This window comes from Astyanax mexicanus, chromosome 7 (genome assembly GCF_023375975.1).
Source record: "Astyanax mexicanus isolate ESR-SI-001 chromosome 7, AstMex3_surface, whole genome shotgun sequence".
Lineage (NCBI taxonomy): Eukaryota > Metazoa > Chordata > Actinopteri > Characiformes > Acestrorhamphidae > Astyanax > Astyanax mexicanus.
In genome coordinates, this window is record NC_064414.1 from 31,822,517 (window position 1) to 31,850,448 (window position 27,932).

General features: G+C 36.7%; 1 protein-coding gene across 3 annotated transcripts in view; it reads right to left on the reverse strand.

Annotated features, from left to right (window-relative positions):
* The window catches only part of prkg1a (protein kinase cGMP-dependent 1a), an 87,259-nt gene that overhangs the window by 9,914 nt on the left and 49,413 nt on the right, over positions 1-27,932 (reverse strand). For 2 of the 3 annotated variants that reach the window (XM_049481583.1, XM_049481582.1), the window contains exons 4-10: positions 20,335-20,440; positions 17,532-17,595; positions 12,969-13,046; positions 12,344-12,438; positions 9,057-9,122; positions 7,189-7,263; positions 138-234 (exon numbers count right to left, since the gene is read on the reverse strand). In XM_049481583.1, the coding sequence (XP_049337540.1) occupies positions 138-234; positions 7,189-7,263; positions 9,057-9,122; positions 12,344-12,438; positions 12,969-13,046; positions 17,532-17,595; positions 20,335-20,440 (581 nt within the window). Of the gene's footprint in view, positions 1-137; positions 235-7,188; positions 7,264-9,056; positions 9,123-9,417; positions 9,625-12,343; positions 12,439-12,968; positions 13,047-17,531; positions 17,596-20,334; positions 20,441-27,932 lie in introns of those variants that run through there. The other variant, XM_049481584.1, reaches the window with a different exon arrangement.

Below are 27,932 nucleotides of genomic sequence, written 5' to 3' on the forward strand. Positions count from 1 at the left end.
TTAAGTTTCCAATGATAACTGGAAAATCCTAGAAAAGTTTTTTTAAAATCCACTGTTCTAAACTCTTGACTACAATAGAATACACTGTGACCAAGTCACAGTTTGTTCAATTAATAAAGATCAAATTTTTAACCTACCAACTCGACGCGTCCAAATCCTCCAACACCAAGCGTGTCTATGATGTTGAAGTCTGACAGGTGCAGGTTGAAGAAGAAAGCATTTTCTGCCTCGTACCTGTAAGGCAGCAAGCACAGAAACGGAAAGCGTTTAGAGGAATGTAGACTAAAGTTAAATGTGGCTGGAAAAAAGGAGAGAAAGTTCTCCTTTTTAACCCGAAAGATCATAAACCAAGCTCTCATTCTGCCCAAAACATGCACTCTATGGTAAACGTGGGTCTGATAAAAGTCTGATAAATGGAACTGGTTGCTTCTCTTTATTCCACCGAGCTGACAGCAGTGTTGTCTTCACTCGGGCTGTCCTCACCCTAGATGTATTTTTAGAAGGAGTAACAGGTTGCAGTTCTTCCAGTTAATACTGCTTTTACAAAGCTATAAAAACACATTCAAACTACATATGCTTGGCATTGTGTTTCAGCTTTAACCTTCAGCAAAGACACTTTATATTAAATGCTGCTGCATATCAAACTAAAACTGAAAGTGCTGAACTAAATTCAGTTTGCTTTTTCATATGTGAATAGTTAGGATGTAACAGAACGTGCAACTGATACTAACGCTGATGTCTTTCTCAAGTAACTGAATCTGTTTTCAGAATGCCTAATATATTTATATATTACACCACACATTTTTATTTCTTTCAAACTGTTTCCAAATAATTAAGAGATTTCTTTTTGAGAGATTTTTCACTCAGAACAATAATAAGTGATAAGATCAAGTGCTTTATTCAAAACTCACTCAGGGCCTTTTCAAGAAAAGAAACTGCCAGCTCTCCAGCTGTGCCTCTTTAAAACACTATTCACGTGAATGTGTAAGCAACAACACGCTTGTATCTGTGTTTGGTTTGGCAAATTGCTGCCCAGTGTCAAACAGAGGTTACGATTTTCCACACACCCTGCCAAGGGCCCCAACACATGGGCACACACACTGATATTCACACACATACACACATAGTGTCCTCTGGATATTATTTAATCCCTTTGCTCATAATCAGATCAATTATTAGCCTGACTGGATTAGTTTGGCTGATGAAGGAGAAAGGTTTTTCTGGGTCAGAGACATCAGTAACTCACTTCTGGCGTGCTGGAGAGTGGCCTAATCCCTTAAAATAGAGCACAGCACAAACAACTCGGGCAACATGTGCCGGGAAAAACACTTTTGGAAATACAATACTACTATTGCACCGGACATAAATGTACTCCTGTCTTTGGTCTGCAGATGGGAAAAGCTTGGCCTGAACAGCAGTAAGAAAAAGAGACTAAAAAAAAGAGAAAGAAACCGTAGTCACTGAGGCCATCCAGTACTGATGAATCACACAGTAAGCACAGGGCATCTTAGTAAAGTGTTTCGCACCTTTCTACAGATTCACACATAAAATAATACAAACATATAAAGAGTGGTTTATTGATGTAAGGAAAATCAATGATAAACCTGTTCGAATGGGTCACTGGTTAAGGCTATGTCAAACATTGGTTAAGTACCTGTCAAAATTCTACGAACGCAGTGAATTCTATGAATTCTATGAATTCATGTGCACAGTATATTGACCCACAAACAAATGTGCCACTGACATATCGACAATGTAGTTGCACAATAATGCAGTTACACCCATTAACTATTAATAAAACTCCAAAGAACCACTTGTGTTTTGATTGTAAAAGGGTGCAGCATGTATATATTATTGTTTAAAAAACAAAACAAAACAAAAAAACTTACTAAGTAACATATCTATACCTGTCGCAGCCACGCTGTGTGTATGGAGGCGCCATTACTGATGCATTAGTCATTGTGTAATGAGCTTAAATATTGGTGGAGTTCATTTGTATGTAAACTCACACACTTGTAATGAGCAGTGATGAGCTCAGCAAATATGAGTGAGAGTTCATTTGCAAAAAACAGCCAAGTGCTTTTCTTTAAACATTACTGTTTTTGAAAATTAACTCTTTATATATTGTACAAAAGGTTGATTATGCATTTTTTGTTACAGGCCTATACAAAGCCCATTTCAATGTGCATTCAATGTGTTTTATATGTATTGCCACAGGAGATTATTAATGAAACAATTAAAACTATTAAGGAATGCATATGGATATATCAACATATAAATGCAAATATAAACAAGTGTGTACTGACAGACTGGATGCACACATACTTGGGCTTTTTCTTCATTCTTTGGCCCAACTCATCTAGGTTTATTTCTGGTGACTGTGAATGCCAAACACCTTTTGTTCACTACATATTTCCCCGTGTGCCTTTATTGTTTTCATCTACAAATTTTGAAAACATTAAAGTAAAAATGAATACGTTTTTTTTTTACTAGTACTGTAAACATAAGTAATGCTGCAGTGGAAATTTGGTCACAAATAGGTTGGAGAAGCCTGGAGCACACAGATTAATTAACAGAAAAAAAAAATAAAGCAATATTTAAACTCACCTACACACCATTAATTTATACTAGTTTAACACTCCACCAGACCAACTGGTGACACATAATTATACAAATACGAGTAACTGTTATTCTATTATTAGACTCATGTTTGCTGATACAAGATGTTTTTTAAGCAAAATGATGCAGGTGCAACATGTCAACAAGTCTGACAAAGCACAAGCTGCTTCACTTCACAGGTGATGGACACCATGACAACTAAGGCAGAGCACAGCTTACAAAAACAGATTGTGGGGACTGCAGATGCAGAAGAAGAGTGTACAGGCTGCAACTCCAAACCTTCTTCAAGACCATTCAAATATTATCTGCCCTTCGTGCCAGTCTTCTGATTCAGCACATGCATTCCACTGCACTGCACTACGGTTACACTACAACCATGTAATCAGTGTTGTGCGTGAACGCGTTCATTGAACACGCTCGTTTTTTCGTGAACGTTGAACTGAACGCAACACATTTTTAAATAAAGAACTTGAACGTGAATTAGTTCACATTATGTGTCATGAACGGCAGACATCACTGTTAAAAACATACTGGCGCTGCAATTTAAAATAATGGCTAGGGGAAGTGATGGCACGGAGACAGACATCGATTCTCCTTATGATCATTTTCATCACCTGGTAAGAAACCCACAATTGCAGTGTCATGAGCAAATGTCTACAATGAGCAGTTTCAAAGAACGTGATTTCTAGCTTGTAGTGTGAAAAAAAGTATTTATTTGAATATCTCACGAAAAAAGTAAAATGAACTGAACTTTGAACTAGTTCAGAATTAAAATTGTGAACTTTGAACGTGAACTATTCACTTTGAGCATGAATGAACTGAACTTGAACTAGTTCAGAAAAGCTGTGAACTGGCACAACACTGCGTGTAATGATGAATGATGATGATGAAGTTCTAACCAAGTTTGTCTGTCAATCACTTAATTCCTAAGTGTAACATTATTGAAGGCCTAAGAGGTTTTAAAAAAAATCCCTCACCAGATGTTTGCTTTTGAACAGGATCAAATCCAGTGGAAAAGGAAACACTACACAAAGTACAGCATCTGCCCTCACTAAAATATTACATATTTGACCACAAGGTGGTGATAGTATAACCCTTTACTCTCCCTCACAGCCAGCTTAAGAAGTGTACATACAAGAGGGGTACTAAAGCATAGTGCAACATCAGTAGCATTCCTCCAACATGATAAATCAACAGAGCAGAGCTGGAGAGTCACTAAGCAAAGGCTCTATCTATTTTACTTTTTTCCAAATGCCTTCCTAGTCCCTATAAGCATCACACCATGAGTTACGCTTCTATAGCTTAAACACTGCTTTCTCCTAGAATGTCATCAGGACATTTCCACAAATCAGTAAGACTAATACAAGAATATTTCTAAAATATATGTCAGTATTATCCAGCTAATTGTATATTTTAAACTGTCATTAATTTAATATGCAAACTAATGCATCTGGCATAGGTAACTATTACTAGTCTATTACTACTAAATGTGTAAACAGTAAACATACATTTGAATAGATGCATGAGATCATGGCATATGATGTCATCCCTCTGAGAATGTGTTGAGTTGATGTACTGTTAAGGAGTTCTGATCTCTCTCTGAGGACCCCGTGCCTGTATTAATGGCGGCTATATCTGACTCCAGGGCTGAAAGGACTCTCTAGAGACCCAAGCCATAGGATTTCTGCTGGACCACAGCTGTCTAACTGGAGCCATGTACCCACAGGAAACCAGAGTAGTGGCCCATGGGACATTAGCCTTTTACTACATCTGTCTCTCAGATAAAAAACACTAGCAGTGCCCAGATAATTCACTTAGTATGCTCCAAGTTATCTGATTAAAAAGAAAAAAGTAATTTTCTTCTTCAATCATAAATACTGTTTTACACTGGCCAGTCTATATGGAATATGTTATTTAATTAATTTAAAAACATTGACTGACATTGATTGCTAAGTGTGTAGAAGTTGAAAGCATATGCTATTTAGGAAGGATGCATCACAATTAGTCAATATTTGCTCCAATCTCTGCCTCAATTTCATCATGTTCAAATAAGTGCCTTTAACATATAAAAATAGAATGTCAGTTTGGCCCATTTAAAGAAAATCTTGTTTATGTTGCAAATTTAGCCAATAGAAACTACTGGAAATGTTGAGCTGTAAGAATTTTTTATGTGCGCAGGCAGCCAAAAGGGTTAATACAAATCAGTCCATAAAATCTTTCATAAAATCTTTCACTTGCTGTGAAGAAATCTGAATCTAAAAACCATGACTAAGGCATTAAGCTTGTTCTCTCTTTTTCAATCACACAAACGAAAAACACATGTTTCTCTAAACTACAAAAAAAACACAAAAAAGGTTATGGATTGAATTCCCCTATACCGTCTAGTCCATAAGACAGTTTTTGCAATTTTGCTTCTGTACACCACCTTAATATTCCATTATCATAAATGAATGACAAGACACTACATAGTCCTGCACCAGACTGCATCTTAAAAATATGTTTGGTTAATGAACCAGGTAGATCTCTCAGATCGTCCAGGCCTTCTCTTTCTGAGATATAAGCTCCAAAACGGATGAACAGCCTTCCAGTAGAAGTGACAGAAGTTGTAGATAGTGCCATCTTTACATGCAAATTGTGTAATGTTTTACAAGCATTTTATGTTCTAAGCTTGTCAGTTGTTTTTATTTCTTCTTACTATGTGTTTTACTTTTCAGTGTTTATTTCTAACAATTATGCTAAACTTGAAGCTTAATTTCTATTGTTTGTATTGTATAATCAATAATTTTTGTTATTTTATATATTTTAAACATGCTTTTAAACATGTCTTAATGATTTGTCAGCACTACTGATTTGTCTAAAAAGTGCTATGCGAATAAAGCTTGGTTGATTGACTAATGGATTTTAAATTAAGCAAAAGTGAAACAAATACTGCAGGTTTAATTTAAGATATTTAAAAACATATTGCATATTGCAACTTTGTAAAAAAAATTGTAGCTATATTTTTACATAGTTCTTCTGTTATTCACAGACTCTAAAGTAAATGAATAACTGACTGATTGGTTTTCAGGTCAGGCGTGACCTATTTAATAGGTATTTTATAACACGTTAATCAGTAAAGGTTAAGAGTTGATACCAATTGCTGAACTACGGTTAACTTGTAAATAAAGAAGAAAATGTGGGTTAATTATCTATTTAATATAGTAGCACCAGTTAAACACAATAGACGCCATGGACAGGCCTATGAAACTTGATAATTGCTGTTTATCAATGATGTAACCGCTGATAAAATTTGCAAAATGCAAAAAGATATGCTTTCTGCTCAAACATCTTAAATGGAAGAAACTTAGCATTTAGTGATGTTAAGTTATTCCAGACCGCACTACTTTAAAATTGTTAGTTTGATAAGTTACTTTGAAAAATATTGAGGAACTGTAAAAAATGTAAAAAATTGAGGAACTATAGAATAAAAATGGCTGAAAATACATTCATATTTTTTAAACTACCTTAATATCTACACTTCAAATGCTTTATTTTAAATGTATCATGGTGATGTACAAAGAAACCAATTACAAAAATTGTGTTATTTGATACTTATTTACGTGATTGTATATTCAGACATTGGGGCATTATACTGACCCAAAACATAAGGGTTACATGGCATTGTGGGGGTGTCTTCTTAGTGTCATGGTTGGAGACTAATGTCTTTGCAATGATTTTATAAAAAACAGTGTTTCACGCTGCCGGTGAAACAGAGGACTAGAAAGTGTGTGACAGCTGAAAGAGTGCATAAATCTCACTGATGAAAGAACAATCTGTGGGATGTAACAGCGAACATACCACAGATATGTTTTCATTATTTTATCATCTAAGAGATTTACAATGCAAATGAGAGGAGCAGAGAAAAGTGGGAAAGTTTCTGGTTCTCCTTTGATCTGAGAGAGAACTTTTGAAAAGGGAGAGAAGCTGAGCCTCTTAGCTCTCTATCTGTTCCATTTTACTCATGGCGTCATTTCCAAGCTTAAGCTCAGTATTTATTGTAGCAACACAATCTCTTTGTGTGTGTGAGAGTGGGTATGTGAGTGAGTGTGTTGCTGTACGAATGTGCTGGGTGATAAGGTTTCTGGGGGTTCACATTACTCTCGCCTTTGCAGTCCTTCATTTGTGCAAGGTTCGCTTTCACATCAGCTCCAACAGCCAGAGAGGTCACGGCAGTCTCTCTTTCTCACTCATATACACACTCTCTCTCTCTCTCTCTCTATAACTATCTCTCTTTCTCGCCTCAGGTTTCTCTTCATTAAAAACAATGTTTCATTGGCTATAAGGATGCTGACCTTGTGTCTTTCCTGTTCTGCGCAACAGCAGAATAGCTGCTCTTATATAACTCCTCCTATAAATGATGTTGAGTGAATACTGACGTAATTAGCAATAAACTACACAGAAACATTTAGAAGAGTAATTTTTTAATGATATTAAAATAAACTCAAATAAATCATGTAAATATAATCAGAAACATTTAAAAGTAACTGTGGATGTCTGTGCTACTAAAGAGCAAACCATAGACAGACTTACTTTGCTTTGGCCTCTGCATCTTCAGATCCTTTGCTTGATACATCCTCCAAACCTCCAATAAGGTGCTTATAAGACCTAAAAAATAAAGGAAAAATGATTGCTTTATATTTTTCAAAATTGTCTTTAATGTTGTTGGACACGGTAACTAAAGAACCTAAGGGAAAATGTTCTTATTTCTTTATTCCAAACTCAAAAAACAAACAAAAAACATAAATTCTGTTCTTGTAAATGTATGCTAAAATCATAGTAACATTCAGTTATTCAGTATTTGTTGCCAGTGCTGACGTAGATGGGGCTGTTAATGATGTAATCCCCTTTGCAATTTCAACACCGTCATTGGGGGGGTGGTGTGAGGAATGTTCTGGTTGATGACTGACTGGGAGCAATGGTAGTAATGTTTGAGATGGGCTTAAGCTGACGTGTTTATAAATAATATGGCAGCTCTGGTACCACAGTTTAATCTACTCTTGTAAATATTTACATTTCTCTCTCTCTCTCTCTGTCTTTCTCCCACCCTCCTCTCTTTCTCTCCCTCACCGTTTTCCCCTTTTCTTCCTCTAGCACTCTCTACAGAAGCATATTCTGTTTTAATCCGTAAATCAAATTATTGCTTATGCCTGATTGAATTGGATGCCTCAAAACACTATAAACACAAGATCTAGCCAGTATAAAGTAATTCAGATGCTACAAAGTGCTTCACAGGCACACATGCAGTACAAATCCCCACAGCTAAGTGCTGATGGGTGAAGGTCTATAAAGCTGTAAGCAGCACATAAAGAATGTAATGAGAGTATCCCTCAGGAGGGAACCTGTCTGCAGAGCTCACTGACACACACGTCACTTAAGCTATTTAGGCTGAGCTAGATCTATTGACCTCTGGGAAGGAGTAGACAAGCACACCTTTAAACAAGCTCACACACACACCGCAGGCATGCAAGCCACTGAAAAAGAAAGATTTATCACAGTGTGACCTGAATCACAAGTGCTGACTAGTGCAATGAATTAGATCTGTTTATGTGTCACTAAAATTATACTCCATGTTATATTATAGTATATTATATTACCATATTTTTCGCACTATAAGGCGCACCGGATTATAATGAGCACAATCAATGAACGTCTATTTTCTGCTCTATTTTCATACATAAGGTGCATTTTAAGTGACACTATAAGGAACTTTTAGTGATGGGTGGGGTGGTTGTGGGGAGGGGGGGGGGGTAAGCTAACTAAGTTAAGTAAAACCAAAGCTAAGTAAACAAAACTGTAATAAAAAAACCTTTTAAACAAGGGCAGATTTCTCTCCTAAAACTGTTTATTTGGGTGAGTAAAGCACTTTCATTTATTTACAGTAAGATTAGATTCACAAATTTGTCCAGCACTAAGGCTGGAGCATTAGCATTAGCAGCTAACCACTAGTGTTTAGTGGATAATTCCGCCTGACAGGGCTACACTAAGGAATCCTGAGTGTTCTGGTAAGCCAGTGCAATATTAGCTAGCGGTTCGTCCCACGTAGCATGTTTTAACACAGTAAACACACAGGCTACAGTCTGATAATACCTCTGACTGGGGAAAGAGCTAGCACGCTTACCGGCTAATGCTAATGCTACTCCAGCCCTGGTGCTGGAGAACTAAACTTAAACTCCTGTATTACTCTGTACTTCAGCAAGTGGTTTTACTGCTCGTTATAACTGGTAAAATTCAAACATAAGGCACACTGGATTAAAAGGCGCACTGACAATTTTGGGGAAAATTAAAGGAGTTTAAGTGTGCCCTATAGTGTGAAAAATCTAGTATATTACATTATAAACACAAACATATTACAGTAATAAATAGTATAGGGAATAACTGACAAAATAAGCTATACTCACTCTCTATCAATAACAAGGCAAGTAACGGTTTCTGCAGCAATGACATTTGCCGTCCTGATATCCTCTCTGTGTAAAAACAAACAATGCACAAAGAAGGATCATTATTAAACTAAAATATTATCAGACAAGATTTACAATATTTTTCAGCAACACCCACATTTTTTATGTTATAATATAAACACAGCATATTTAATGCATGAAAAAAGAAGAAAATAATAAAAGAAAGGTACGTTATCATGAAAACAATTACACAAATATATCTTAAGCTTGAAACATTAAAAGCTATTACATGGAAAATGATACCAGCAATACTCCAAATACTCCTCTCACAAAAACAACTACTGATATATTCAATCATTACTCTGAGTCTCTCTGTCTGTCATCACCGGCCTCCTCTGTCTCGCTGAATTCCGAGGAGGAGTCCCCCCAGTCGCACGAGTCAGACGAGTCAGACTCCCAGTCCTCAGAGTCCATGACTTTTCAATAAACAGGCCCTAATTAAGCCCCTTCCCTTACAGACCTTTTTAGTTCTTAAAACATCGCAAAATATAGATATATAGTCCCACATTTATCTCTGCTCAACTTCCAACTTCCAGCAAGATCCTTCCAGTCCTGTATGATCCTTACGCAGTCTGTCTCTCTGTCTGCCCAAAACGAAGACCAGTCAGGACAGTAACACACATGCACATACTGTCCATGACTGATCATGGTATCTTATGCTTGGACAGAGGTGAGAATTCTTCACTACACAGCACTAAATCCCCCACAACACAAATACACAAACACCCCCCTGAGAGAAGGTCACAGCTGCTCAACACTGTAACAGAGGAGATGAGAGGAGAGAAGAGGAGAGGACGAGACAGGAGAGGATAGGAACAGAGAGGACGGGGAGAGGAGGTGAGAAAAGGACAGGAGAAGAGAGGTGAAAACACAAGAGGAGAGGACGGGAGATGAGAGAAGATGACAGAAAAAGAGAGGTGAGGATGGGAGGGGAGAGGTGAGAAAAAAGAGAGGAAAGGACAGGACAGATAAGGATATGCAAGGAGAGGACAGAATTGGAGAGGATGGGAGATGAGATGAGAGAAGACAACAGAAAAAGAGAGGTGAGAATGGTTGGTGAGAGAAGAGGAAAGGACAGGAGAGAAGAATGGGCAAAGAGAGCAGACAACAGGAGAACAGGACACATGATGAGAATAGCAGAAAAAATGATATGAGAGAAAAGGAGAAAATGAAACAATGGACAGTTGAAGAAAAGAAGAGGAAAGGAGAGGACAGAAGAGGAGAAGATGGGAGAGGACAGAACAGAAGAGTAGAGGAAAGGGGAGGGAAGAGAGGAGGTGACAGGAGAGGAAAGGACATGAGAGGGGATAACTGGAGAGAAGAGGACATGAGAGGAGAGAACAGGAAAGGAGATGCAATGAGAAAAGAGGACAGAAAAAGAGGTAAGAATGGGAAGGGAAAAGGTGAGAAGAGAAGAATAATGGACAGGACAGAAGAAAAATGAGGTCAAAACATGTGAGGACAAGTAAGAATAGGAGAAATAAGATGAGAAAAGAAGAAAAAAGGACATGAGAGATGAGGGAGATAGGAGAGTAAGAGGAGGGCACAGGAGAGGAAAAGACATGAGATGAGCAGAGGATAGGAGAAAACAAAAAGGGAGAGGAGAGAATGTGAGAGGAAATAACGGGACAGGAGAGGAGAGGAGAGAAAGGGAGAGTAAATGATGGGAGAGAAGAAGCTGGGACAGGAGTAAGGAGGACATGAAAGGAGAGAACAGGAGAGGAGAAAAGAAGAGAGAGGGAGATTTTGGCACTACTTTAAAGTGTCATCCTGGAGCCGAACAGTGTGAGTGTGGGCTTGTTGTGATGAGGGTCATTATGGTCTGAGTGTGCTATAAGTGGCTGTGTAAGAGGCATTAAGTGGACTGCCTGCTCTTCTCAGTAAGACCTGCACTGTCTCACCATGGCCTATCTAAAAGGGAAACACCTGCTCTATGAATAATGGCCCTCAGTGCCAAAAATGTGCCCCTGTTCCAATCTCTGTCACGAGCGTACACACACACCCATAGGCCAATTAATCCAGCTATCAAGAGCTTCATTCCTTCAACTGAAGTCAGAGTCTTGAGCTGTACACCCCCTCAGACCTGTCACATATGCAGAGTACAAGTTCAACACATACAGTGCCAACATATTTGCGCTGCACAGTTACACAGTTAGTTACAATTCTGATGCATTACAGTTGATTGCACACTTAAGATCATCTTTACATTTAAGGTTAAAAAAATAATACAAATACAATATATGCATAGTTTGTTTCTAAAACTCAATTAAAGCTAAAACCGAATAAACCTTAGACCCACATGTAAAAGGAAACTAATGTCACAATAACAAGTACAGCAAAACATACAGTGAACCAAGAAGAGGACAACATGGGTGGTAGCTGGAAAACAATGGCAAATATAAATATGTTAAATAAATATACCACTTTTTTCACAAAGAAGCCTCTGCTGAGTGAGCTTACTGCAACAGTGGCAGAAAAACTCCTCAAGATCAAGAGCAACAAACACTGACAGAAACCAAAACTTATAAGGGGAACATATTCTCCTCTGGTCAACATTGTATAGCACAACAGATAAAAAAAAAAAATCAGTTTTAGATCAGTAGTAGTAAACAAGGAAATAAATAAGAGCATTCTCTTGAGACGTACATAAATAGACTGATTTTGTTGCTGTAATTTAATGTAATATAAGTAATAATAAAGAGAATATATATTTTTTTATTTAACAAGATCACACACACAAGAAAAAGAATTAACACACAAAAATGACTGATAACTGGACCTGAACATTTCTCTACTAATCTTATTCAGGTAACAACTCATTGTCTCGTCAACTCTTCTATCTGTCAACTAAACAATTAAAGGACAGATTTTTCATCATGATTTTGTGGCGATCAGATTGAATACAAAAGACAAAATATGCTAGCCGTTTCATATTAATTCAAACCAACAAAATAGTACCACATGTTCTAATGTCAAAATAAGAGACAACATGCAGCTTTATGGGCATAGATCTCAATACGTAGTTATGTACTAAACCCCAAAACAGAGCCAGTGCCTTTGTAGTATGCACCACTAGATGTCACTACAGGTCTTACATACTGGATGTAGGTTCACGTGCACTTGTCTCAAATGACCAGCAGTTAATGAAGGTACTTAGTGTGATAAGATCTGTGTTTAAACATGAAATCTGGTTGCTTAATTAATAACAAAACAGAGGAAAATCTTACCCTTGTAAGGCTTTTTCACCAAACCAGTCACCCTTCCCTAAAGATCGCAAGTACACTGTCTCCTGACTGGCAGCATCTTCTCGGGTCACTGTCACCTGAGAGAGAGAGAGAGAGAGAGAAAGAGAGAGAGATGGGCAGGTCAAAAAAAGAATCAAGATTAAAAAGGTGCTCAGGGTCGATTTTCACACAGCTTCTGAGAGCCCAGTCAACTTTCTCATATGGGACACTCAAGGGGGAAACCTGGACTTTCAAACATAGATAAATGCATTTATACTAGAAATGTATTAGAGTGAAACATCTTAACCTCTGGTTATTAGTTATTTAAAATATTCTTTGCACATTAGCACACCTTTATGACCACTATAGCTCTTTATTATGCAATCAAAAGATTATCACTCCTACTTTGGGAAGCTTTGGAAATACAAGCCCAAAACTTGAGCATTTTCATCAGAAATATGCCAGAGTTGTACTCAAGAACAAACGTCTTAACACAGCTTTTGGTACACTTTTTAAATATTTTTAGCAAACATAATGTTCACTGAAAAATAGACTGGAAATAAATGTAAATTCTGCACACAATTCAGTGAAGTGAATATTTTTTTTCAGTGCAGTAACCTGGACTTACCTTTCCTTTACTAATGATGAAGAAAGTGTCACCCCTTGCTCCCTGTCTGATAATATAATCCCCATCTTCATAATGTGTCTGCAAAACAAATCCACAGTAGAACAGCAGAAGTCCGGCGTTGAAGGGTCCAAAGGAAGCGAACATGAGGAAAGAAAGAAAATGAACAACAGTAAATTAGGTAAACAAATAAAAACAAAATCTGCTTTGCCTTAATATGCAGTGTTTTCAAGTTTTCACGCTCAGTGTGACCAGTGTGGTTAGTTCTGGTGATTTAATAATGAATGACCGTGACAATCATCAGGGCTGAAACTGAGTGAAAATTGAACAAGAAAACAATAAAAACATGGCAGAAACAAAGCTTTCGGAAACTCTGAACCACAGCTGCCCCTATGACCTGTCACTGTGGCTATAAGCACTGATATCTTGCCATACGGCAGAGCACTGTCTTTTCTGGGGCATGAGGTGCCCTCTTGCTTCACTGTGTGTCTTGACTGCCCTCCAGACAGATGAAATGAGAGATATACCTGCACAAAGAGAGTACAGACGAAACCATACCCTCAGTCTGGCCCCAGTCAACCCTATTGTCCTACCTCTACAGCAGGACAGATTTTTAATAATCTAAAATCTAAAAGTAAAATCTAAAATAAAAAGAACAGAGCATACTTTTTGCATGTCTGTCACAGCTCACTGGTAAATGTGTGGTCTATCTAGTAACGTATTAAGATGCAGGTTTGCATTTAAATGCCCTTTTTTATGCTGTCTTATTAAAAAAGGACATTGATATTTACTTTCTACTGTAATTATGAAGCTGCTTATATGGCATTTGCACATAATGCACGTTTCCAAATTATGTAGATACTATGTACTGGTAATAATCTTAATGGTCATAAAAGTGATCTAAAAAACACAATACAAAGAACAGACAGGCAATCTGGCAATATTATGTAGATACTGAGGAGATTTCACTGCAGAACTATGGGGATTTTACTGCTTCACATTTCCTTTCATTCTTAAGTAGACTAAAATAGACTGAGCCTGGCCTTTCATCTCATTTGTCAATGGCTGCTTCTAGCGGAAGCCTTTTCTAATTCAAGAAGTTTCACATTGATTGGCTGAGATAGGGAATCTGTATCTGAAAGCATTAAGATTCAGACATGCTATTTAGGCCCCTTCGCTCTGATCACTCATGTTACATTTGGTTTCAATTTAAGCAAAAAAAAAAAAAAAAGACAAAGAAGTAGAAAAAACAGTAGGGCAGAGTGTAAGAGAGGCCATGTCCACCAGTCACCACCACTATTCCTTTGGGCATCTCCCTATAATTGCACGCAGCAAACTAACACTAGAGGCTAAAATAGCTGTAGTGTCTGAAAAGTACATTTTTATGCCAGGTCAACTATCAGCTGCAGGGTGTTTCATTCTTCACACAGACATTTGTTTCACAAATTAAGTCATACAATTAGTGGGAAAAGGAACAGGACAAAGGCCCAATTATTTTTCTTAGTAAATGCTGATTATATAGAGACTGAGCAGCAACAGAAACAACAATATTGCATTTGTCATTCGGAATTACATACTTTTTTTCCACATTGTCCCTCCTTTGGCACAGACCCAAAAGTAATTTAAAGAGAACAAACTTGTATTCTTACAAGTGCCATTAATGTTAACAAGTTAACGCACACAATTAATCTAGAAAATTAACGCAAATAAATAATTTGACCCAGTGTGACCACAACTTCACTCCTTTTACAGAGCCTAGTGAGTCCTTAGCAGTTGTATTTTTTAGGGACGATACTGTTGAGTTCCGACAGTAGATTACCTTTTATTTATAAAGAAATATGGATTAAATCTCATAACTAACTCTCACTCCCCTATTCTCATTATTCTGCTTCTTTTTCGTTCTCTCTTTTTCATACTCAACGCAAAAAACTCTCCCTAAAACAGAATATAAAAAAATATAAAATGCTCATTCTAGCTATTGCAGTGTGTACCACAATACACAATTATTAGTTTTTTCCCCCTTGCATAAATAAATAAAACTACAGGAGTTTTAGTTTGTAGATTGACACATCTTTTAATTACACATGTAAGTAACATTTTAAATCTTGGACACAAATCTTTTGCAGTCATTGAATGTCAGTAGTCTGGAACCTATTAACGTCACCAAATGCACAGTTTCCTCCTTTCAGGTGCTCTGTCAGGCCTTTACTGCTGCTTCCTGCTTGTTTGTGGGTCTTTCTGTCTTCAGTAAGGGAAAAGCTGCTCAGCTGGGTTGAGGTCAGGTAACTGACTCTGCCGTTTAAGAACATTCCATTCCTTTGCCTTAATGAGTTCCTAAGTTGCTTTGACTCTACAATTTTAGTAATTATCTGTCCTCTGGGAATGAATCTGAACATTAAGTATGTGTATACACATTTGAATTAATCCTGCTTCATCTATTAACAGTCACATAATTATTAATCACCAGTGTCCCAGTTCCTTTGGCATCTATACATGGCATCTATACCATGCCATAACAGTACTATCATATTTGACAGAAAATCTGGTATTGCTTCAATTTTTTTTACTTCTTTCCAAAAAATCCTGTTCCAGATTTGCAGTACTGAGGCTCATTTATACTCCATTTACGTATAAAACACGTATAGTATCACTTGATACTATTTTACACTTACGTAAGGCATGAATCAGCTTGTAATAATATCCTTACTATGGACAAGATGAAAAAGGCAGAGGAGTAAATAGTGCACTAAAGTTCTTTCTTGATATTCTTTTCTGCCAGAGTTCTTCTGCATCAGGTCTATAAGGCAGTGCTTGTGGCAGTTCTTCATCTATGGTCTACACTGCCCTCATGATTTCCTGGGGTACTTTTTTAAATTATTTACCGTATTTATTTTACCTGACAAAATGAACACAGAGCAAAAGGCCACTTCTGTATGTGTATTTAACATTAACAATAAATAAGCCTTTATGTGAAAATTTACTTTTCTTTCTCCTGGGCTTACTTTCTTGACTGGACTAGATGTTGTGATTTTTTTTTTTCAACATGGAAAGACATGCAATAATCTATTTAACCTGATTTCTGTGGATTGTGGTGTTGTTAAGCTTTCTAGTGGGTTAATTCATTTTTAATTTATTCTTTTTAAATCTGGGTTTGGATAGTCTTAAATTTTTTTGGGGGGATAATGAGAACCCTATTTACTTGCATAGGCATCTTTCTATACTGTCAGGGTTCATGATCCGCTACTAAATGCAAATTCAACATTTAGAATTGAGTTTAGACCCCATTTACCTCCTTAATATAATTAAGAACAACTAAGGAACAGGCAATGATTTGTCATTAACCTGTTTGTTAGCTAACTGTCTATTTACTTTTGTTAAAATGCATGAAGTTGAAAATCTGCACTGAATTAACACCTTGACTGCTTTATTTTAAAATCCAAGCAGATTGTGTAAAGAAGCAAAATGAGCAAAAAGTGTGTCCCACTTTCCAAATATTTGTGGACCTGGCTGTATTCCTGAAAGCATTATGTGTGCTTGATATCAGATGCAATACAAGAGAAGTATATAATACCATGGGTTACATTACAGATATTATGTGTGATATACACTTTTCTTTAATTATATGAAATTATTAATTAATAAATGTATAATATTTTGTTTGTATTATAAAGTTATAATAGTTGAGGGTCATCATATTTATGATTAAGAACAAACATAATGTTATGCAAAAGTAAATAACCTATTAATTTCTGGGTATTTCTGTTCATCTGTTTTCTAGTCTCTTCTCCAAAAGACTATGCATAATGACTTGCAAACAATACTGTACGAATGAAATGCTAATGGATAAAAAAAAAAAACAATTTAAACATATAATTTTGATAAATGAGCCATAAGCCTAGATAGCCTCCAGAACCTGACATAATATTTAAATGAGAAATTTTAATTAGGTTTTGAGGGATTGAAATAGCTGATAGAAAGGCCTTGAGCAGACAGATGGAGTTGGTCAGATGGTTATTTCTGCCTGATGCAACATTTCAAATAGAAGGCCACTTACGATGGTAAAATGCCTAGTTATAGTAGCATAAATCAACATAGTTTTGCATGATTAGCATTGTGTCTTCTTAAGAGCATCCTTTATGCAAAAAATACATTTTAAACTTATCAACACTTTATGTGAATGTATGCTTTGCTTTAACAAAGACACTCAAGTGAATTCATTGTCTGTTAATGTCAGTGCAACAGGCTTTAGCTGCTGCAATTTAAGAATTAATATATGAAAGACAAATATTACAATTAAAGAACAAGCATTTAGAGCTAAGAAATATGAAAAAAAGCACTAATACAAGGGTGCTCAAATTTAAGATGAGAAAGGTGCATAACATGATTTGACATACTTAAAAGAACACATTCCAGTGTTGAAGCATAAAGACAATGTTAGGAATGCAGCACACTGTTTAAGTACAAAAGATTGCATAAATGCCTACAGTGGCCTCTAGTATAACTCCTAATTTAATACCAGTTAAATTTGCCAAAGGATTAGCTGGAGTGCCAATTACGAATGTTTACCTCCTCGAGGACATCTCCCAGCTTGCTTAGTATTTCTTCTGGAAGGCCATGGAATGTTGGAACACTGCAGGAGAGAGGATTTACACAATTAAATCTGGACTCACCAGGATATTAGCTTTGACCAAACAGCACAGTAACTTTCAATAAAATCTTAGTCTTGATAAACACCTAGGGTATAATAAACAATAAACAGTTACACTCAGTACAAATATTATGTTTATGCTCAGCGATGTGAGCAGCAGGAGGAAAAATGAACTGTAAAATACTTAAATAGAATCTTATAGAATAGTAATGAATATTCTGCATATGTTCGGTGCGTCTATTTTGCATGTCTTCAGAAATTAATGTGGTTAATGGTTGTGCAAAGTGCAGCCCACACAAAAATGGTAAGAGCAGTATAGGCACTCAGGATCATCAAACTGATGCACAGTTTTAAAGAAAGGCTGTGGGACAGAATCTGAAATTACCCACATTACTATGATGTGTCCCTGCCACCATGGCAAGTGGAAGCCTCTTCTAACATCCTCTGGTAACACATGTAGAACATAGCGAAGCATGTGAATAGTTACGTTTACAATTAAGCTGGCTGTCTATGGAAATGCAGAGTCAAACAGATAGAATATCTCTAGCCTAAAAAGACTGTTGGAGGTATTTAGGCAAAGCTTCATGAATGCCTAATTATGTAACCATATGTAAGCTGCTAGAAAGTTCTTACCCTATTCTGCACTACTAGTTTATTTTTGCCCACTGTTTACATATTTGCAAATTTCCACTGCTAAATTATTTTATTCCTGCATTGCTGCACTGTATGGCTGACATCAGTCATCTTCTCAATCTGCACAGCAACTGGTGTTCATTGTTGTTTTACAGTGTTTAACTGCACTACCTCCATTACACTCACACTAAAAGACTCTACTTTTATATGTTATATTTTATTGTATTTTATCTGTATCATTATATCTTCTCCTTCTTTTGTAAGTTCTGTGTAATATGTATACCTGCTACTGGATGTCCAGAGTTTTGGGATAGTTACCACTATGTAATGTTGTTATTGGTTCTCACAACACATTTAGCACTGAGGATTCCCAAACAGTGTTTTAGGCATTATGTTCTCCCATTTTTGCTGCAAGCACATCTTAAGGTGTGCAAAAGTACAAGCTTGTCATTGTTGCATTGTTTTATTTTAAAATTCTACACACATTTCATATTAGAGACAGGTTAGGACTGCAGGCAGGCTGGTCAAGTCCCCTTACCCTTTTCTTCCACAGCCGTGCCTTGTAATGAGTGCAGCAAGTGGTTGAGCACTATCTACTTGGAAAATGCAGGGACATCTCTAGAAATGTTGTAACATTGAAGGCAACATATTTTACTCAAAGATCCCAATGTACTTCTCTGCATTAATGCTGCCATTACAGAGTGTGTGTGGGTCCATCATCCACCTCTCAAAGACTAAAAGCCTTTCGTAGGTGCTGTTGAAGTGTTGAAATCACATATTTTGTTTTTAATCTCTTTACTAGTAATTTACTAAATTGGCCCCATCCTGCAATGCATGTTTATGAAATAGATGTTTATGGAAAGAAATTAAGTTGACCAGGCACAACAAACAACAGCTTGAGTTAATGATGTCTCCAATTAAATAAAAGTCAAAGTGAAGTTTTTATATGCATTTTCCATACTGTCCCTGCTTTTGTGGTTTGGCATTTAAAATAGTTTGCATTACCTGTCTTATTTTTACATTGGAGAAACGTTGCATTATAGAAATAATCCCTAATTTCTACAGTTTTATATTAACCTTTTTGAATGTTCTCTATCATCTGTCCTTTACTCTTTTTTATGTCATTTGAAAATTAAGTGGTCAGCTCAGTGCTTGACAGGGAATAGACTGGCCATTTTTGCTCCAGTATAAGAAAATAATAACAGATGCTGTTGTCCCTATACTAAATCTAATTAGTACAAAAAGTCTAAACAGAGACAGAACTTCCCATATGTTAACACAACAGAGAAATAAACAGTTGTGCATGATTCTCAGGTTCTACCACCTGCTGCCTGTGTCTTCAAAGTCAAAATGAACCGCAGAAGCAGAACACCAGGTGGGTCTCCCAATTAGAACTTTAATTCACATTACTGCTAAAAACTCAATTAAAGAATCCCACAAAAGGCCAGCTAAAGATTACATTATATGAACATTACATAATTCATCAAAGGTTTCCTATTAATTGAAGCTGTCAGTTATTTTAATGTGGCTATAGAAAGAAAAGGAATGTCAATATAAATGATAATGTTTACCACTGCCTTTAGTTTACCATTAGCAGAGAAAGCGTTTAAAGAGTTTAAGAGGCAGAGAGACAAAGCCAGACATAAAAAGAGGCTGGATGCAGAAAGGCTTTGTGCCACTGAAGCAAGGAACTCTTCTATTATGCAGCCATATTTTGATGAAGATTTCTTTCATGTAACGTTTCGCCTATGAGCCCAAGCCTCCAGAATTCTGTCTTTAATATGTAAAATATGCTCAACGTTCTATTTTCTGTGTGCTATTATGCAAATGGAGACGTCAGATGATGAAAAGAGGGAAAGAAAAAGAGAAAGAGGGAAGGAGGTGCTTTCCGGTGGATGCAGGGAAGACTCCTCATAGATATGCAGGACTGGCAAGACAGCTGCAGCACCAAACACACACAAACACAAATACACACACTAACAAACAACAAGACAGACTCCGCGATAAGACTTGGAGATCTGCTCACACACTCGCATTTCTGTACAATCTTCTTCACAGAGACACACAGCAGAAAATAAAGTTCCTAACCTTTTTAGAAACTCCATGTACTCTGCATGCTTGATCAGTCCGGTCCTCATCATGATGGTCTGAAAGCACTGCCTGTCGATGGCCCATAACTTCACATTGGTTAGAGCTGGAGATAAATTGAGAGAAGCAGAAGCTCTGACCACAGTCATGGATTTTTTTCGACATTGTCTGCTATAAAATGGCTATCAATTAATGTCAGGATAATTCAGTATTGAGGTCACAAAATAAATCCTTAATACAGTAGCTTACAGTGCATTCATTACTGCATTACAGATTACAGAAAAGAGGATGCATCTGTTGATGAAAGTAAAAAAAAAAAAAAATAAATATTGGTTGATGAAATGTTAAAAATAGCCCACGGTTCAAACAAAAGCCTGAGTGGTGACAGTGAGGATTATCAGGGCCAGGGACTGCGTGCTAATAAACAAACACTCCTGAGATGAGCAGATAGTGAGAAATGTCACATTTGAATGTTTGAATGCAGGGTGCTGTCATTCATTTTATTTGTGGACTATTAATGGCAGAGGATGGCAAATGTTAATTTCACTTACCATTTGTATATGAGGATTTGCCTGAACTAAAGTTATATTAGATTAGATTAGATAATACTTTATTGTCAGATCAATGATCTGAAATTTGTTTTGCATAAAAACAGTAGCTCCGTTACAACATCATACATTAACAACACAACATATAAGGGCACAAACAACCATTATAAAAGGGAAAAAAAGAAAAAGAAAAGGGGGTACATTAAATACATAGTTTGCTCGCATCATCTCGCTTCATAAAGATCTTGTATGATTATAGATAAGGCTCCCGGTTCAATTTAAGGATTGACTGGTGCACAAAAGAGTGCTTCAGTCTGACTTTATTAAACCGCGGAACACTGTATCGTCGTCCCGATGGGAGAAGTACATATTCGCTGTTCAGAACATGATTAGCATCAGAAAGAATGTTTTTAGCTAACCGCATTGTGTTGTTATGATAAGCGGTCTCATACAGACCTTCTAAACGCTGACCCACAATTTTTGAGCAAACTTTGATCAAGCGTTTCAGTCCAGACTTTTCAGATAAGGACAAGCAATTGTACCACACAGCATTACAGTACTGCAGAACACTCAAAATAACAGCAGTATAGAACAGTAGGAGTATCTGCCGAGTAGCTCCAAAGGATCGGAGACGACGAAGAAAATAAATTCTTTGTTTAGTTTTTTTACAAATATAGTCCATATGCTGCTTCCATGATAAGGTGGCATCAATCATTACACCAAGATATTTATATGACTGCACCTGTTTGATTATTTCATTATTAACAATGGTGGGGTTTATAATTAAAGATTTTAAACTAAACACAATTTCTTCTGTTTTCTTTGTGTTTATTTCCAGAGCGTTGTTTTTGCTCCATATAGCAATTTTATTAACCCCTTGTTGGTGCAGGTCAGAGCCGTCTGAGTCAGTTAGTAAAGTAAGCAAAACAGTATCATCCGAATATTTAATAACATATTGATTTTTTGTGGTTAATCGACAGTCGTCTGTATATAAAGTAAAAAGCAAAGCAGAACTCACACAGCCCTGAGGTGCACCAACATTGGTCAATATAGCAGAAGAAAGGGTCTTATTCACTTTAACAAGCTGGACTCTGTTTGTAAGGAAAGAGGCATACCAGTGAATCAAATAGGGGTTCACTCTCAGATGGTACATTTTTGAGAGTAAAATATTGGGTTGTATTGTATTAAAGGCAGATGAATAATCTAGAAAGAGAGCTCTTACATAATTGTGAGGTTTATCTAGATGTTTAGTGATAATATGAACTAATGTGGCAACAGCATCTTCTGTGCCACAACCTGTTTTATATGCGAACTGAAATGAATCCAGTTTGCCATTGGACAAAGTTATTTGAAGATATTTTAACAAGAGTCTCTCTAGAGCTTTCATAATTACTGAAGTTAGGGCTATAGGTCTATAATCTTTATGTTCTTTTGGATTTTGAGTTTTAGGCAATGGTTTTATATATGAAGTTTTCCATACTGTTGGAACTGTGTGTGTCGATTGACAATTGAAACACTGGTTGCCAAGCTGGTGCCAGCTCAGCTGCAAAGTTTTTCAGTATAAAAGGACTAAACTGGTCTGGCCCCTCTGCTTTTCTAGTATTAGTGTTTTGAAATATTTTCCTAACTTCATCGACAGTGATATTAATTCTGTCTAATGGTCCTGGTTGAACGTTTGTTAAAATTTTGTTACATTTATCAAAACTATCAGATAATTCGAATCTTGTAAAGTAAGTGTTTAAATCGTCAGCAAACTTATAATCATTATCTGTTACAATTGATTTGTTTGGGGATCGCATACCTGTCATTGATTTCATGGTGTCCCACACTTTTTTAGAATTACTGGTTTTGAATGCATTTTCTAGGTCCTGTCTGTGCTTTGATTTTGCTTCTCTTAATTTAGTTCTTAATTATTTTTCTGTCTGTCTAAGTATCAATGTATCTTTGTTACTGAAAGCTATGTTCCTTTTATTTATAACCCTTTTGATATCCTTGGTCACATATAGTTTATTATTTGGGTAGATTTTTATTTCTTTAGTAGGAACTAGCAATTGTACACAGAAATGAATATAATCATTAATGACAGTTATTCTTTCCTCTAAAGAGCCTTCCTGAAAGGCGCACCAGTCCGTGCAGTCAAAACAAGCTCTAAGCTGATCCTTACTTTCATTCGTCCAAATTCTTATGACCTTTTTTTCAGGCTTACTTCTCTTAAATTTTGTTTTATAGACTGGGATCATATGAATCACATTATGATCCGAGTTTAAGATGGGAGGTCTGCATTTTGAGATGTAAGCGTTCTTAATATTTACAAAACACTTGTCTAAAATGTGTTTTTTCCTGGTTACATTTTTTACACATTGCTCAAAGCCAGGCAACATAGAGTCCAGGTGACACTGATTCATGTCTCCAACTACTACTGTTGGAGCATCAGGGTATTTGAGTTGTAGCTCATGAACACAGTCAGAAATGATGTTTGCTGCTTTAGCAGCTTTCCCATTGGGAGGGGCATATATCACAAAAAGCAAAATACATCCAAACTCTCTTGGTAAATAGAAAGGTCTTACAGTCATTCCCAATATTTCCACGTTGGGGTCACATATCTGATATTTCACAGAATGTTGTCTGCACCAGAGTTCATTTATGTACACGCAGATGCCTCCACCCCGCATTTTTCCAGAGTCTATATGTCTGTCTGCCCGTACGAGCATAAACCCGGAAAGTTCATAAAGCGAGTCAGGCATTGCTGGTTGTAACCAGCTTTCAGTGAAACATAACAATGAAGCCTCACGAAATTCATTACAGTACCTGCTGTATGTCCTTATGATGTCGACTTTGTTGCTCAGAGAGCGCAGATTTGTGAGAATAATTGAGGGGAGTGGTGGGCGGTTAAATCTCCGCCGTAACCGGTTTTTAATTCCCCCTCTCTTTCCGCGCTTTGTTCTTCGTTTAGTTCTGACCAACTCCTGGGGGATGGTGTCCAGCATCAGGGTATCGGGGGGAGAGTTGTAGATAGTCCGCTCTCGTACCTCCAGCAAAGTCTCTCGACTATAAGTGCGGATTGTTTGTGTCAGCTCCCCACACCTGCTCATGCTGCCACTCAGGTGTGTTAGTATTAGCAGTAGCTGCAAAATCCAGGATGCACACAGGCCAATAGTCCACATATTTGAAGGCGTCATTGTTAAAATTACTTCCTCATCTGAACGGATAGTAACCGTAGGTTATCATGGAGCGAGTGAAAACGGCGATCAAACTATAGAAATATACAGCTCTTTGAAACGCAACCCAACATGTAAATGCAACAATATATGCCTCATTGGGCTACAGTGGAAACCCCTGATCAAAAATCCTTTTACTATGAATAGTTAACAAGAGATTTGTAAAAAGCCTAGTGACACAACAATGTTTTAATTTTTCAAGCAATGATTGTCTGTTTTTTTTAGCCTTTCTAGCAGTCCTAGGAGGAGTGCTCAACTTGACATACTTGACTACCTGAAAACACTGCATTAATTGTTTTACCCTGTCTTTACACTGGTAGGTGACAAAGCAACAGGCGATCATTAGTTTCCTATGGGAAAAAAATTATGATGTGGTGAAGCGACATTCTACACCGATTGGCCGAACTAATCCTTCAAACCAATCATATACAAGGAGTGAAAAAGAGGTTTGCAGCTCTGTGAGCATATGATTTCTACCGTTCTTCTTTCATATCCCTATTAATGTGGTTCTAAAAAAAGAGTACTATAACCACATGTTTTCCTTTTTCCATTTTATATGATGCATTTTTACACAAATACAGGGCAATTTGGAGAAATATAAAGTTTGGAAGGAAGTAGTGGATAGCTTGATAGGTAGCTTGCTAGCATACTAACCACCCAGGCCAATACATGCCCCCTCATAAAGAGCCTTGGACACACCCACAAGAGAAAAGCGTAGGGCGACACAAGCGAATTGTTGCCTGCCAGTGGAAATGCAAGGTGATTGTTCAGAGAAGCCCACAGCTGTTGACTGCTGTATATATTTAGGATAAGGTTTGAGGAGTCAATACTATTTATAATGTTGTGACATTTGCTCAAACCTTTGTATAGTGCCACTTACCTTTTTCAGTTACCAACTGTAGAAAATATACCATACCATTGGATATACGATGGAGCACTTTACTAAACTTTTCACCTTTTGAAGATCTGTTAATCTTTTACTTACTTATCCATTTACAGTGACAGAAATTCTTGAATAAGGGTGTCCAAGCATTTGCATTCCAGTGTAAAGTATATTGGCCTGTACTAATATTAAACTGTAGGAGTACATATCTAATGTGCCTATATAGGCTGGCATCACAGATGACAATACTGTCCATACCTATAATATTTGGCTGGAGGTACACCAAATATTATAATTGTGGGAGAAAGCTGGCAGAGAGAGCTTAAATATATATACCTTTACACTCTACTTAAATAAATCAAATGAACAAATGTGCAGCATATCACTTATCATGCTTAATGTCAGTTTACTCTATCTCTTCACAAACTGGCTGATTTCCACTTGAAAGATAGAAGCTTATCAAGGCTGGAACTGTAACATTAGCTGAGCTTTACATGTGTTGGCTTCTTTTCTCTGTGTATATTTCACAAACATATCTTTAGTGGTAGCATATTTTTACGAATAAATTTGGATTGTGGAAGTACTTGGCTACTGAATTACTGTGTGCTTTGTTTGTTTATCTGCTGTTAATGTTAAGTATTCAATACATATATTTGCCTCTCCTTGGTAGATCTGTGGCTAATATATTTTTCTTTGAAAAGCAAGACAAAAATACATACACAGGTTATGTGATTTATTCAGTGGTGAATTTTGGCTTTGTACTTGTATATGGTTGTAAATAAAACAATGACTAACAAGTCAGGCCACAAGCAAGGCAAGGGCATGTGCACTGGATGAATTGGGTGAATCATATCAGGAGCAGTGAGTAATAGGGCAAACTGTGATAACCACTGTCCAGCTGTGTACAGACTGTGCTGTGAGTTTACTCTAGAGAGCACTGAGCTGGGCTCAGACTGCAGAACACAGACAGCTAGTGACTTAAAAAAACATAGAGGTGGCCTCAGTCTGCAAAATGAACACACAGACCTTCAAAGAATTTTAACATCATCAGCAAGCCACATATTTTGGCGGGCTGGAGCTCTTTTGAAGGTCACTTTATGCAGTTTTCTTGTTCGGTTTAACAAATCTAAACAATATTAACAAATATTCTGCTCACATAAGAATGCCATATTTGGTGGTGTCTTAATGTATCGATAGAAGAAATAAGACCTGTTACGATAATCGAAAATTAATTTTAAAAAGCACATATTTTTGACATAAATAAAACACTTTAAACTGTTTTAAAATAAGGTCAGCAAAAATATTAAGATTTTTCCATTTAGTGTCTGACAAGTCAATAATGTATTTATTTTCTTATTTTATGCCTGTAACAAATCCTTCATTAGATGTGGCCACAGAGTTTGTGTCTGTTAGATGCCTCAGGTTTTGGAAGAGCTACGTCTAGATTTAAAGATAATTTTTAACCCAGGATAGCAGTACTGTAATGAAATAGATATGGATATGAAATAGAATCAGTACTGACCAGCACTAAGGCTGTATATCGGCAAGAACTTGCCGATACTGTAACAGATGAAATACACTACTCAAAGTTTCAAAACACCCCCTTTATTAGTAGTGCATTGGCAGCACTGTATGGCTCAGTCAAGCTGTTTTTTATATTATTTATCATCTTAGCAATCACTGCCATTTTACCTGTCAGACCTCTAGGTCTTCTCTTCACTGCTGAAACTGACTTAATCCAATGTTAAGCTGAACTAAAAGTTGTTTTTCATGTGGGTCATCCAGACCTCCTCCTGCACCAGGTTTCTCCAGTTTCCAAGAATCTTTTGAAATTGTAGGAAACAGTATGCTCTGACTGATTTGTAATTTGTCTAAAAAAAGGCAATAAACTTAACATATTTTTAACATATATTTTGTTTCTGTGTCTTTTTCTAATTATTATGATAAACGTGTAAAAATGCTCTGTGTTTTGTATAAATCCTGCACAAGAGGATGTTGTAACACAGTCTGTTCCAATACTGCTTATAGCAGACAGAGGATTTATACATTCATTGATTCATTTTGTTCCTTAAAAGCCCAGGCAGTTTACTGCTATTTTTTCTAGGTTATTCACTAAAACATTAGACCATTAGTGTATATTGCAATTATTTTAAAAAATTAGGAAAACTCTTATAGTATAAAAATCACTCTATTATATTTATAAAATCTGAATAAAAAAATGCAATTATATAAAACAATGGGATCTAACAAAAGAGTACAACACTTCTATCTAATAATTTGGTTTAAAAGCAACACAAAACATACCACTGTCTCACACCAATTTTTACATGTTAATTAATAAATAATAATCGATACTGCGTTTTTGAAAATCGATAAAGAATTGCAAATCAAAATCCTTCAATATTTTCTCACACCTCCACCTAGCACTGGCAAGCGGCTAACCACAGAGCCTGTGAAGAATAGCTGACATTTCCCTAGATAAAAATCCCAGAGCGAACACTGTGAAAATGTGATTTTTGGCAACAAGGGACTTAACGAGATGATGCCTAAATGAAGCTCTAGAAGAGTCTGTGATAAAAGAGAAGAATAAACAAGCTATCAAATCTAACTGCACTCCTCTCAGGCCCAGCGCACATTAGTTATTCATCACGCTGTTCTGGCTGTGATTATTTTTATCATTTAGTGTACACACGCACACACACACACACACAAAACCCTGCACAAGCACATCAAGGTGACAAAAAAGTAACACTTCAAAATACTGAGCTGTTTATGAATAAACAAGTGACGCATGTCAGATCCAGAGATATGCCCTCTCCAGACCAGCACAAACATCAGCTGTTTACATTAACTGCAAACTATTTAGGGAGGTTCAGTATGTGCAGTATGGCAACATATACTGTAAACACACCCACACACACATAGAGTTTAATCCCAACATACCATACA